The following is a 13,076-nucleotide window of genomic DNA, read 5'->3' as shown; positions in this document are numbered from 1 at the left end:
GAGTAAAAGCAGAAAATGCCAAACAAACAACAAAAAAAATGTCCTCCATATCCTGTCCGAGTGAGCACGGAAAGGAGTCATGGCAGTGGAGGAGTGAAAGAATGAAAACAATAGAGACCTGTCATTCTTCAGGGATGAGGGAATAACAAATTCTCCCTGCAGTACAGACACACTGGATCCCCCTGCGCCGTTATCTGCAGGGATGACGTGAGGAACAGCCGGCTCTTCTGGGGAAGTGTGTGAGAAAGGGGAAAGGTCCTGTGAGGCCGGGGTTTTCCTGCTCCCCATTGTCTCCCTGAGAACCTGTCTCACCGGAAAAAAACTAAATTATGAAGGTATGTTAAGAGTGACAGAAAATGAGTGACTATCAGGAGTCAGGACAGACATCGGATCAACTTCTGAACAAAAACAGGAAACCAAACGGTTGAAGACTGAGAAAAAAAACACCTTTTAAGATAACCGACCAGACACATTTAGGGTCAGAGGAAAACATATCTTGGCCATTGAAGTAATACTGATACCATTGGTGGATAACAGATAAGGTCATCAACAAAAGCTGCGATAACTACTTAATCATGCTGTAATATACAGTGACACTAATGAAGCATGACAATGACTGGAGATTTAAGGAAGAAAGGTTTCGTTAAACCGAAGACAGATGAACATTGATCAAGGCAGAAAGAAAAATTATGAAAACTGAAGACTCCCCTCTATCCTCATGGACCACAGAACCTTTTTAAACTCGACTTTTGAAATGTAATTCAGTTCAGAGCTCTAGAGGGACTCTGCTGCCATCTCCTGACAAAAACACAAAGCAGATGTGAAAATGGAAAAATATGATTCAACATGTCTTTTTTTAATTTGCAGTAAACGGCTTCAAAAAGTTCACCTGTACAATGTGTTACAAGTGCAGCTAGACTGGCAGTATGTGGGGCCTTTTTTTTTTTTTTTTTTTACACAATCAATCCATCATTGTCACCGAGATCTTTAACAAAGGAGGGGCCTCTTCTACATTACTGTACATTCTTTCAGTGTCTGCAAAACATACAAGGCTGACAAATTAAATTAAGATTAAAAACAACCCATTATAAAACAGAAGAAAAAAACATTAAAAACCGGCAACACAAGGTGAAAAACTACAACCTAAACGGGGAGGAACTATTACAGAAGTTGTGACCTCTCTGATGCAGTACATCATATCACAGTTTGACAGTTTGAGACAAAGGCGTGCACTGATTTCCCCCTTTAAGACTCTCTGACAAATCAGGGTGGTGATGTTTGAAATAAAAATGTAATGTCAGGGAGCAGGTTTAACAAAGCCTGATGCTTTAATAATCTTCCTCCTGGACTCTGACATCCACTTTATCACCTCATCCCTTGGAAACCTTCAGCAGTTTTACAGCCAAAAACCGGATAATTGTATTACTTCCGCGGCTTGGAACAATCATGACTCATTCTTTTATGGAAACAACTAATTAGTTAAGCAACCTGCTAAAACCCTGCCGTTTCATTAGAACTACACGTGGTTTTCACAAATATTCGTACAAATGATTGCTCTTCAGCAGTTAATGGACAACCTTCAGTTATAGGTGTACTTAGAAAACCCTTGCCCCTTTATAATAAACTACAGTGTGTGAATTTCACAAAGAAACGGGTTTTGTGAGTGTTCCCCGTTTTACACTGTTGCCTCAATGTCCTGGAGGTCTTCCCCCTCCAGCAGGCTGTAGGACGCGTGGCTCTGGAAAGGTCTTTGTAAAGGGTGAGCCAGAAGTTTGGCCATGCAGTTGTGCAGCTCGATGGCAGGTCCACTCAGGGAAACCTCAAAGCGATAGCACATGCCCTTTGAGTCCAGCTTGCAGAAAGAAGTGTAGTTGTCCTGGAGAAAGAAAACATAAAAACATGGATGAAATGCAGCACCAGAGCAACATATAGAGCACATCATTGTGACAAGCTGTTAGATGAAAGTGGTTTTACACAACTTCCCTCCACACTGTTTAGACTTAGTGAGATGGACAGAAATACTGAAATTAATTCACTGCAAATACAGGAAGGTGTAGAGCCTCCAAGGTGTCACGGTATAGGTGATAAAATGTGTTTATTTCATATATAATACGTATGTATTGAACTAAAAGAAAACACGCTGTATCTTTATATATCTTGTTATCAAGATATTAAATGACCTACAACGTGACAGTATATTTTGGCCACATCAACCAGCCCTACTTTACACATCATCATTACTCCTCTCTTAAGGCTAAGCTCCAACCGCTTACAGTCACTGGTGAACAAAACTACTGTCGACTGTGTTGGTTGAAGCTGTGGCTCTGGATATAATTATTGATGGACTATGGCTGCATTTGTTGCTCCATCTGTGATGCTATGGATATGACTACGGCAGCTGTAAGAGTGACTACTCTTTATTTGACTATATTAACGGAAAGGAAATATTGTTCAGCCATAAAGGTATTTCCGCTGTGACCGTTCAGCGGCGCCGTAGGAAGGTCTCTTAAATAGTTCAAACAAATTATTACGGATACCAGATGTCCAACTGTTAAGTTTTTCTGTGCTACTAAAATACACTAATGATACACCACACCAAACAAACTTGAGCCCGACTACAGCATACATACAGCACACAATCAAATCAATCAGTGTCTTCATTAAAATAAATTATTATTCATTAGCGGAGTCACTTACCCTCCAGCTGGTCTCCTCTCCCTGCTCTTCCTCCCCGTTGTGTAGGTAGACCACATCGAAGAAAAAATACGGAGACTGCAGCATTTTCTGTGGCAAGACACAAAAACAAGCAAGACTTTAACTTCAATGTAAAGTGAATGCACTGTTCAAAGCAGCCGACGACATACTAACAGGAAAAATCAAATACACATTAAATAGAAACAAAAGAACAAACTCAAAGAGTAGAGGACGGATATCTCAACAGTTGTCATACTTACACTAACAGCCTCTGAAGGGCTAAACTGAAGCTGTCCTGCATTACGGCTGTAAATGAGCACTGTCCGCACCACATATGGAGGAGGGACAGTCTGAACATTGTCCATTGACGGCAGCTCAATCTTCTGACGACTTCGAAGACAAAAAAAGAAGAGCTGACCTTCAGTAAACATTTCATGTATTTAAGAGACCAAAAGGCTTCATAGTCAGACAGTACTTACATTACATTAAGAAGATCTTCAAGGTCTATAGAGGACAGTTAAGGCTAAAACCCAACAGCTAGAAGGTATTTAATGTCCTACTGTATGCATCGCTTCATTGTGTGGACTTTATTTTCATCATTGTTTCAGAGTTAGTTTTGAACATAAGGATACTGAAGGACTCGCACACATTGGTCTCAAGGTCATACAGACAGCTGCACAGCTCCCTGGGGTCAGAAGTGAAGCCTGACAACTGAGGAACATACACAAATATATGAAAGAAGGCAATGGCAATGATCAAGAAAAAAGGGAAACATGTTGCACAGATACATTGCATAAACGTTCAAATTAAAACATTCCTGTACTCACCCACAGAGCGTCATCATTGATGACTACCAGGGCAAACTCGTGCCGTTTGTCAATCTTGTGTTTAGTTCTGACAAACATCTCAATCATCTTCTGGGATATGTTCAGGGCATTTGTTTTAGACCTATTTGGAAAGACAGTCAAATTAGGCAGTGATGACAAATGAAGTTACGAGCAATGAGGAATAAAGGTGAGCTTCGCTGTAGCTTACCCGTTAAAAGACTCCAACTTTGACAAAGACATCTCTTCGGAAAGGTCTAAGCAGATGATCTGCCATGAAGAAAACCAGTTAGAATAAGCCCGAAGGTGAAAATAAACGTCCATGTAAAACCTAAATCAGAACTGCTCTGTGGGCCTACCACTCTCTCTGGACAGTTGACACGTGGAACTCTGAGCTGGTACTCTGCTGGTGGAGGGATGGGAGCCGTCAATGTGGGCGGCTGCTGCGTGGGCTTCGGCCTCTCTTTGGCTGCAACGGCAGCAGTGGCTAGTGGCACTGTGGCACTGGCTGCAGCCGGCGCCGCTGCAACAGGGGCTACATTCTGAGCCGCAGCTACGGACAGGGTAGTGGAACTGGGAGGACTGTCGCTGGTGGACGCCTCACCCTCACCCTCAACACGACTCTCCACAGCGGGCTGAGATACATTAGGGTTACTGTTCCCTCCGAGGCTGCCCGTGCTGCTGCGGCGGTCCTCGGCGCCTTCAGGGTTGGAGCGCGTCCGAGGTCGCAGCTCCACGAGATGCTCCTCTCCGTCTGCTGGGCCCGGCTCTGGCGTCTCCATGGATACACACGGTGCTGAGGAAGAGGAGCTGATGAGTTTGGTTTCAGTGGCAAGTTTGTTTGTTTTTTAACTTACTAACTTACTACACCTACCTGTGGATTGAGTCTAATGATATTAAAAATGCAAGTGCAACACAAGTGGTCCTTGTACCTGCCACTCAAAATACAAGTACAAGACAAAGATCTATAAATCCTATAAAACAAATGTAAAACAATAGCTACGACAGATCAAAAAGAAAGATACACTGGACACAAGACAGCTGCATGGATCCCAGAACCAACACCACTGTGTCTACTTATCTTATTTCTAGAGAAACCAACACGGAGATGCTCAAGCTTCACAGAATGGAGAGTTTAGTCAAAAATGCATCAATCAATGAAGCTAAAACAGGTGATGCTGATGAGCGCGCACTATCAATGGGAGCCGTTAGCGTTGGCTTTAATAGATATTAGAGCCAAACAGTGTGTATTTTTATGTTAAAACGTGCAGGCACACTTACGTGATAATCAACTGCGAAACGTCTACGATACAACGACCGTGAAAGTTGCAAAATATGTCAACGAAGAGCTAGCATTTGTTATGATCGGACTACTTCCTTACCGGAAATGATCGAAGCCGGAACTGCGAAATGTGTAGCATTATGGGTAATGTAGTTTAATGAGAAGGGTAAATTGTCTAACCTTTTTTTTCCTTCCTCTTTTCTATTTATAGTCACAACGAAGGAAGTAAATATTGAAAGAACAAACAAACAGAAAAACAAAGTCCTCCATGAATGCTAATCCTATTTACACATCGTTATGATGTCGCCAAATACGTTTCGCGTTTTGTAACATCTTCCTTTGCAAAATCTGTATTACTTGATGCAAACATATGGTGTGTCGTATGAATATATTCAAAACACATCCCTACATTGAAAGGAATCTGAAGTTGAATGTATGAACTTGTATAATTCATGTTTGGATCACCTGTTCTCACATTCTGCAGAACCTGGCTTACTACTTTCAGTCTAGGTATATTTATACACCAGAAACTGACTTTACAGTAAACAAAGATTTAAAAAAAACACCACATAGTATGTCTCGTAAGTCAGTGTCCAAATTGATTGTAACTTCATGACTTTCACAACATTGCAGTACACACTTCTGTCGACAGTGTCTATCCAGAGTTACTCATAGTGGACAAGTAAAAGGCACGCAAGCTGGACAAAACAGGAAAGGACACAAAGTCACAGGGAATGGGTGTGGATGACTTTCTGAGTGTTTCCCACTACTTCACTCATCACACTTAACACTGTTGGGCAGACACGCAGAGAGCAGACTGCAGCAATGATTGACTAACTATTAGAAGATATAATAACACAGAAACAGCCAAACATCGTCTTATTTGGTCAAATGCAGTGAATAGGAACAACAGGAAGGAGATCATTGCCGCACACATCAGGATCAAGAAGAATGGAGGTAAGTTATGATATAGTGTTTCAGTGTTTGTCTTTAAAAAATGTCACTTATCGAGCATAATGTTTAATAATATTGCTGACGTGAGTGGCAGGTTTTAGACATTAAACATTATATGTTATCCTAAAATTAGGAATGTGAGTGTTTAAGGAGTGACCTATCCACAGTGTGTCTTTGCTGTTTGCCCATTTGTATTTATATATGGTATATCAGTATTTCCTATAATAGAGACTAGAATACAAAATAAACAATGTATTCTAATTTACTTCAGCCAACATTCTTTGTGCACAACAAAAGATGGCTTGGTCCACAAATATTTGCTCAGCAGGAAGTTGGATCTCAGGATGTTTAAGTTTCCTCCTTTTTCCGCTGCTCAAAACAAACGCTGCTATATAGTGCAGCAACAATGTCTGGTTAACACAGAGTATTAACACAGTATTTGGCTCAGTTTCATTATGAGCAGCTATTCAGTGGCAGATGATTATTAATAGGCAGCAAGAACATATAGACATTGTTAAACTATGTTGGCAAACTTATGAGTACAACTAAAGGTAAAAAAAATACAGTACCACTGTAAAAATGATTACTTACATAAGGCAAATTATTGTCTTACAATCCAAATTCCGACTTCATGTGTCTGCAGGATTTCTGCCTGGTCCGATGTGACAGCCTGGATGCTGGATCAGAGTATGACAGGGAGGTGATGACCCCGATCAACCATTTGACGCTCGACCCTGAGGGCTTTGACCCCAAAGCAAACCGGGAGCCTTCGCCAGCCGAACTGGCTCAGTGTGAGGCTGAAGTGGGGACGCTGCTCAGCATCATTGCTGAATTGAATAAGAAGATGGGCTCATTAAAGGCACCAAGGTAACATTTGTGAAGAGAGTAATCAGTTGTGGATTAATGAAAATGGGGCACTGATACGAGTCATAAAAGTTATCTGAATTAATACATTTGGGATCACTCCAAATAAATATGTTGGTGTTTTGTTGTTTAATATTTCCCATCAATAAATGATATATTGGTCTGCTTAGCTTGTCTCAAAATAAACAAAGTGGTATTTACAATGAAAAATGTTAATGCTGCTGGTATTCTGCAGTGAACCAGGGGACCTGAGACCACAAAGAGCATCCAGACCTCTGGTTCCAGACCTCCTGTGCCATAGGCTGGCCAGAAGCAGCCCAGAAAGGAGCGCTGCCTCTGCTGCCACATCGAAACCTTCAATGACTGACCGAGGTTGCTACTGAAATGAAAATACTTTGTTATTAATCAGTAGAATCAATCTTTTGGATGCTTTCCACCTGCTCTAAATTTAGGATATCTGTCCTCCATCCAGGCCAGAAAACTAACGTATTATTTTAAATGTGTTCTCTGTAGACAGTAAAAGACAGTAAGTTATGTTTGAGGAAAGCAAACAATACTAACAAAGTATGCAAAAAAGTTTAAAAGAAACTATTGAATTATTTTTAGTTTAGATGTAAACTGCACAGATAATTAACTGCACCTCTACTTTACATCCACAAGGGGGCGGTGGTGTAGTCTGGACTAAACTACAGGCGGTTTTATCATCAGTGGAGGACTCCATCAGCTGTAAAAGGTCCTGGGCCGCCCCCATCACAGCTTCTGACCAAGACAAGCACAGAGAGCATATGTGGGCAGCCCAGGAGAGCTGGGTTAAGGCCACTCGGGTATTAAAACTGTGTCAAACTCTCATGATTTCTTGACATTTTTTAATTTCTGTTCTTAAAGTTGCAGATTTTTGTTTCTTTAGAACAAATTTACTGACAAATATCGCTAAACTAACTTGAATTACACAATGAAAAAAAACTTGATTAATTCCAAAAGTGACCAAAAGAGGTAAATCATTGCTGTCAGATTTTTAATGGATACATTTAGGAGAAAAATATGTCATTGTGTAGGCTATCTTTAGAATCCCACCAGACCCTTTGGTAATTTCGGCTCACTGGTTTCAGATATTGGAGGAGATGGAAACAGAGTTTGGGATTTCATGCCCATCCGCCCTGCCAAAGGACCAATATCAAGAGGACATCCTGGATCTGGAGAAGCGAGACTCTGATCTCAGAAGCCCCTTGCAGAGTCACCAGGAGGAGCTGGAGAGAGCACAAGGCACCTTCAGCCAGATGGAGGAGGAGAAGAACAAGGTAGATGAGAGGCTTTTTTTTTATAACAGGGGTAAGGCAAAATATAAAAATTGTGAGTACATAAATACTACACAAATTCAATAATTCACCTTAATTAGTAAAAAAAATAAACGTAGCACCCCTTCTCTTGTTTTTCAGCTGTTGGGTCTCCATAAGTCCTGGAGGTCAGGCGGTCACTCTCCTTCCTACCGGCTCACTGCAGGGGCTCTGAGTCCTGATTGGGCCTCTCCTCCACCTGGTTCCCCGTTACTCTACAGAAGGACAGCCAGAGCTGTAACACCTCTGTCTGTGGGGGACGATGGCTCTCCAGTGGGTTCGGTTACCTCATGCAGTCCTTGTCCTAGTCCCGTCAGCCTCGAGTCTGAGACAGAACGACTGAACAGGTGAGTCTGAGGGGGATTTGCCTCTCTCAACGTATCACAAATCAGCCTTAGGACACTGGCAACATTATATTTGATGAATTTTTGATTGACTTATTTTTGTTTTTTACTTTTCTTGCACAACTAGCTCTGTATACAGCATTCATAGAACTGAAATACATTTACTATTACTAAATGTACTACTAATAGACAAAGGCGCAGAAACTCACACGCATACTTTGTAGAGCACGTGAACAGGATTGTGAATTATGCCGATACAGGGTTTCTGCTGAGCAAAGGCCTGAAAGAATATGTTGTTTAAGTTAGCTAGTTAGTCCAAGCGACCTTCCAAGAGTCATGTCATGAATGAATGTCAAAAAATTACAATCTTATATATTTCTTGTTTACATTTAGACTCAAAGTTATTTGAATGATCTTTCAAGATCACGTAGGCAAGCTGGATACTGTAAGTAGGCACTGCTACAGCTAGAAACCAGTGATTATTTTTCTTTAAATCAACCAATATGGTTAAATGGTTTCTTCCTCAAAAGAAGCTTTATTATTTGTAGAATTAAAACTCTTTATGAACTAAAGGTGTTTCCTCCCGTTTTTGCTCTTAACTCTCTCATCCTCTCCCTTATTGTTTCAGGTGCATTGAGAGGCTGAGGGCTAGAAATGGACGGTTGAATGCAGCTCTGGAGCGACGGAAGGGAGAGTCAGAACAGATCAGCATTGCACTAAACAGACTTGAGGCGAACTGCTCCGCCCTGCAGATGGCTCTCAGAAACTGGTACAAACACCTGCACACAAATACAGAAGCCATTCAAGGGAGTTTAAAATAATCAATGTGTACATGTCAGCCATCTAACAGTATTCTTGTAGGTTCTTCTAATGTAGTGAGGTCGTGTTTTGTCTTTGTGGTTGTGATTGACAGTGAGGAGTGTGAAGAGGCCTACAGCGAGCTGCTGTCACTCTATGACGCCGAGAAGCAGCAAAGCATTCCTCTGCAGACAGACTCAGCAGGTGTTTGAATACCATATTTTAATACTACTACAACTATGTATGCATGTCAACCACACACACACACACACACACACACACGCACACACACACACACACACACACACACACACACAGCTCACGGTTTCTCCTCTCATCAGAGGCAGTCGGTGACAGGCAGCAGCCCGACAGTCAGTCAGCTCAGCTCATGGGACCTGAAGAGCTGTCCACCTCTTTCTCAACAGCAGGACTCACAGAGGAGACGGAAACACAGAGTCACAAAGGGCAGAGGTGACGTTTCAAAGTGCTCCTTGTACATTCAAGCAGAAGTCATATGAATGAGTAGAAAAGAAAGTGTCTGTTTCTCAGTATTGACAGACTGAAATTGCAAATAGAAGGATATCAACATTTTACAAATATTGCATATGTATCATTCAGTCCCCGCACCAAAGATCTACATGCTATTAAAGCATTAGGAATCAATGACGTGCAACAATAATAAATAACTTTAAAAAAAAAAAAAGGCCATTTCTCGGACCACGTTTTTGCCGCGTCACTCACTACCTATAACCCCACAGGACACCTGAGCTGGTGGAGCGAGAGACGGTTCTCCGTCAGCAAATTGAGCGCCTGAAGAGAGACCGGGCAGCCATTTGTCGACCAAAGCTGAGCCCAGGAGTTGAGGGCAAAATGAGCCCTGAAACTGTTCACCCTGCTGGATCAAGAGGGGTACATGTGACTAAAGATAACGGCAAACTTCCTGATTCCAAGAAAGAGAAGGCTTCCCTCTTCTATGAACTCGTCTCTGTCAGGGTAGGAACGGCGTGTCCTAATATACGATTTAGAAATCAAGATCTGAAACTGATAAAAAGCAAAGAGATCATGACATAAAAGTGGCCTTTGTGGCTTTGTCCTAATGTCATATTTGTTTTGGGTAATTTATTTGAGGCAACATCTATATTGTACTACATAATATTACACTTATCATTCCAAAATACAGCGTTTGTAGTGTACACACAGTATGCATACAAGACATTCTGACCTCACTATATCTAGATAGGGAGGTCAGGGAGCATTGAGCCCTGAAACTGGTGAAAAGTTTGCCATTTTGAAGGCAAAGAACAGAAATCACTAGCTTGGCTGTGTCAAAAGGTAACAGAATCCACCCACCAGCACCTCCAAAACACACAAATTAAGATGCTATATCTCATCAGGCGCATATAATCCCAATTTCCACAGTTTTATTCCAGCTCGGGACAGATAACGATGCATTTTAAAAACTATAGGGCAAATACCAACAAAGGACCAATACAGAAATCATATACAAATATACACATTAAACAACCTGCTGGTTGTGATAAAATATCTACATCTTGTGCTTCTGCCACTACGACATACAGAGCTCGTCTTACGTTGTATCTACTGTGGTTTATGGTTTAACTTTTTCAGGAAGAGATGTCAGATCTGCGAGCTGTAATCCGCCTCAAGGAGAAAGAGTTGAGGTGTCTGGAGTGGGGTTTAATGGCCCAGAAGGCCCATGAAGCAGCTGAAGCCTTCGTTCCAGAAAGCCCGAGAGAGGAGATGGAGGATTGTAAGACCGAACAACAGGTGGGACAGACTTCTACAGCAGCAACAGGGACCAGGCTTTTTATTCATCAAATAATACAAAGTCAAGGTGAAATGAGCAAGAGGGAGCAGGACGCTGGTCTACTGTGGCAGACCCGATTCAAATCTGGGTGTCCCACATGGGAAATCACACATCTACCAAAGCAGAATCCCTCCAGGCCAAGAGGGATATTTTGGTTCCACAAGGTCTTCTGCTGGGCTGTCCTGTCGCGGCAGCACAGATTTATCACACACCTCTGTCATTGTCAAAGGAGAAAGAGCTGAACAGCTACTTTAAGTTAGCACAGCTTTCAGTCGATCACTCCAGACACTGGGCCTCAGAAACAAGAGCCTTTGTGCTTCAAGGGTTTCAAGAGTTTTCCTCTAAAACTGGTTTCTTGTCTTCCTAAATAGTTATTTTAAATTGTTTAGAAGAAGTTTTATCTGGATGCACATAGTTGCACACCATTTCAACCAAAACCCCACTGGCTTCTGATTGCAGCATAATAAACGTTGTTATGTCGGGTCCCTTTAAAGATAGATAAGTCTGAGGAGATGATTAAGGAGATGGAAAATAAGAAAAATAAAACATTTCTGTTCTAATAAAGTATATTTTTTCTAACTTTTCTCTAATCTTTTTTATTCAAACATATTTAATATGTTTACTGCTGCAGGCCTCCGAAGCCTATTCAAATAAAACAGAAAGCCTTCTTTGGTTAAAACTGCTCACAACACTGCAGCACTGTATTAGATAACTGTATGCCATGTTCACAAGTACAGAATTGAACGGGGAATGTCTTTTGAACTTTTAAAGATAATCGCAATTGATTGTTATGTTTCAGAGGCTCTGTGAACATGCAGCTAAACAGGGCATTGATGGGGACATCACGGATCCTCGAACCAGACCCGTTCTGAAAGAGCTGCAGGCCGTACTGCAAAGGTGAGACATTGTCATTTCTCTATGCACTGCAGTCTAATATTTAAAACACTAATTAAATACTTTACTGTAAAATACTATTGGTAAAAGCACATATCATGATATATTTAAATATTACCCTTTTAACGTGTCTTTAACAAGGAAACCTGCTAAATAATTTAAGGTAATGTCAACTGGAGAAATCTGGATATTCGCTGGTAAATGAAAAAAGGAACCTGATGAATGTTGTCAGCGTAGATTAATCATTCAGACATCTGTTGCCTGGTTTTATCTGTTGCTTAGGAACATTGTCAGCCGAAATGAAGACTTTAGACATAAAGGGCTTCTTGTTCTCACCGACCTTGAGTCGTGAATACTTCTGAACAAAGCTCAGCTCTTAGCACTCTGACTCACATTCACACGAACTCGTCATAAAAATATTTATGATATTCCACATAGTTTATAAATGGTTTATGTAAGGATCTTTTGTGCCTCAAAAGTAAAATGAACAGACTTACATGATGTTCTCCCTTGTGTTTCATCTGTTTTTATTTTGGTTTTCAGGGAACAAGCCCTGAAGAAGAGACTGGCTTTAGTTCAAGACTCACTAAACACAGCTCTGTCAGACAGCACCTCGCACAGGAGGGACAATGGAGAGCAGATTGCCCGACTTACACAAGCTCACAGGTAAGCATCTCAAGAAAAGTAATAAAAAGACTGCATGTTTTTGTCCTTGTTCATCATTATCATTCTGCTTGTACAACTTAAGTAAAAAAAAAAGAAGTAGTTTCATAGTGTCCTTGTTTATGTACGTGTATTAAATTGTATCTCGCTTCGTCGGTTTCTTCCATTCCAGTAAAGCCTTGGGTTCATATCGGCAGATTCGCCGGAAGTACCGGGAGCAGGTGTGGAGGCTGGAGCAGAAAGTGGCAACCGTGATGGAGAGTCACCATCTCCAGAGTGGAGCCCCGAAAGCTACAGCGGAGGGCCTGGAGTGGAAGAGAGAAGAGACGGTTCTGTGATCCTATGAGTAATCGTCAAATGTATAATTAATTTTAAGTCACTTATATGTATTATTTTTAATAACTTCTGGAGTTATTGACATTGTGAGCATGTGAGCATTTTGCTCAAAGCGGTGCTCACAGCCTCACAGAGCTGCTAGCATGGCTGTAGACTCTTAGTCTTCTCATTAAGATGTTCATACCTTTTTGTCTACGTATCTGTCAACCTATCAATGACATTTACAGCAATTTGTTCAGGCATTCATTGTCTGAGAGAGGT

At 41.4% G+C, this 13,076-nt stretch overlaps 2 protein-coding genes across 2 annotated transcripts; one reads left to right on the top strand and one right to left on the bottom strand.

Annotated features, from left to right (window-relative positions):
- Positions 1–869: 869 nt before the first annotated feature.
- Positions 870–4,875, bottom strand: babam1 (BRISC and BRCA1 A complex member 1). The gene is made up of 9 exons (XM_079220932.1): positions 4,800–4,875; positions 3,878–4,314; positions 3,730–3,788; positions 3,522–3,642; positions 3,327–3,405; positions 3,174–3,198; positions 2,955–3,084; positions 2,698–2,784; positions 870–1,876 (listed from the first exon to the last, which is right to left on the bottom strand). The coding sequence occupies exons 2-9, from the start codon at positions 4,298–4,300 to the stop codon at positions 1,676–1,678; spliced, it is 1,125 nt and encodes a 374-aa protein (XP_079077058.1). The 5' UTR covers positions 4,301–4,314; positions 4,800–4,875; the 3' UTR covers positions 870–1,675.
- Positions 4,876–5,751: 876 nt separating this feature from the next.
- On the top strand, positions 5,752–12,817 carry ushbp1 (Usher syndrome 1C binding protein 1; the record flags this gene model as incomplete). The annotated part of the gene is made up of 14 exons (XM_079221574.1): positions 5,752–5,757; positions 6,398–6,621; positions 6,854–6,990; positions 7,279–7,442; positions 7,728–7,913; positions 8,055–8,299; positions 8,925–9,065; positions 9,210–9,298; positions 9,436–9,565; positions 9,853–10,087; positions 10,724–10,882; positions 11,722–11,819; positions 12,360–12,482; positions 12,652–12,817. 14 exons carry the CDS (start codon positions 5,752–5,754, stop codon positions 12,815–12,817), a joined length of 2,103 nt encoding a protein of 700 aa, XP_079077700.1.
- Positions 12,818–13,076: the final 259 nt, after the last annotated feature.

Source organism: Taurulus bubalis, assembly GCF_910589615.1.
Source record: "Taurulus bubalis genome assembly, chromosome: 7".
Lineage (NCBI taxonomy): Eukaryota > Metazoa > Chordata > Actinopteri > Perciformes > Cottidae > Taurulus > Taurulus bubalis.
Note: the sequence above shows the minus strand (reverse complement) of the source record. Positions and strands in the feature narration are given on the sequence as shown.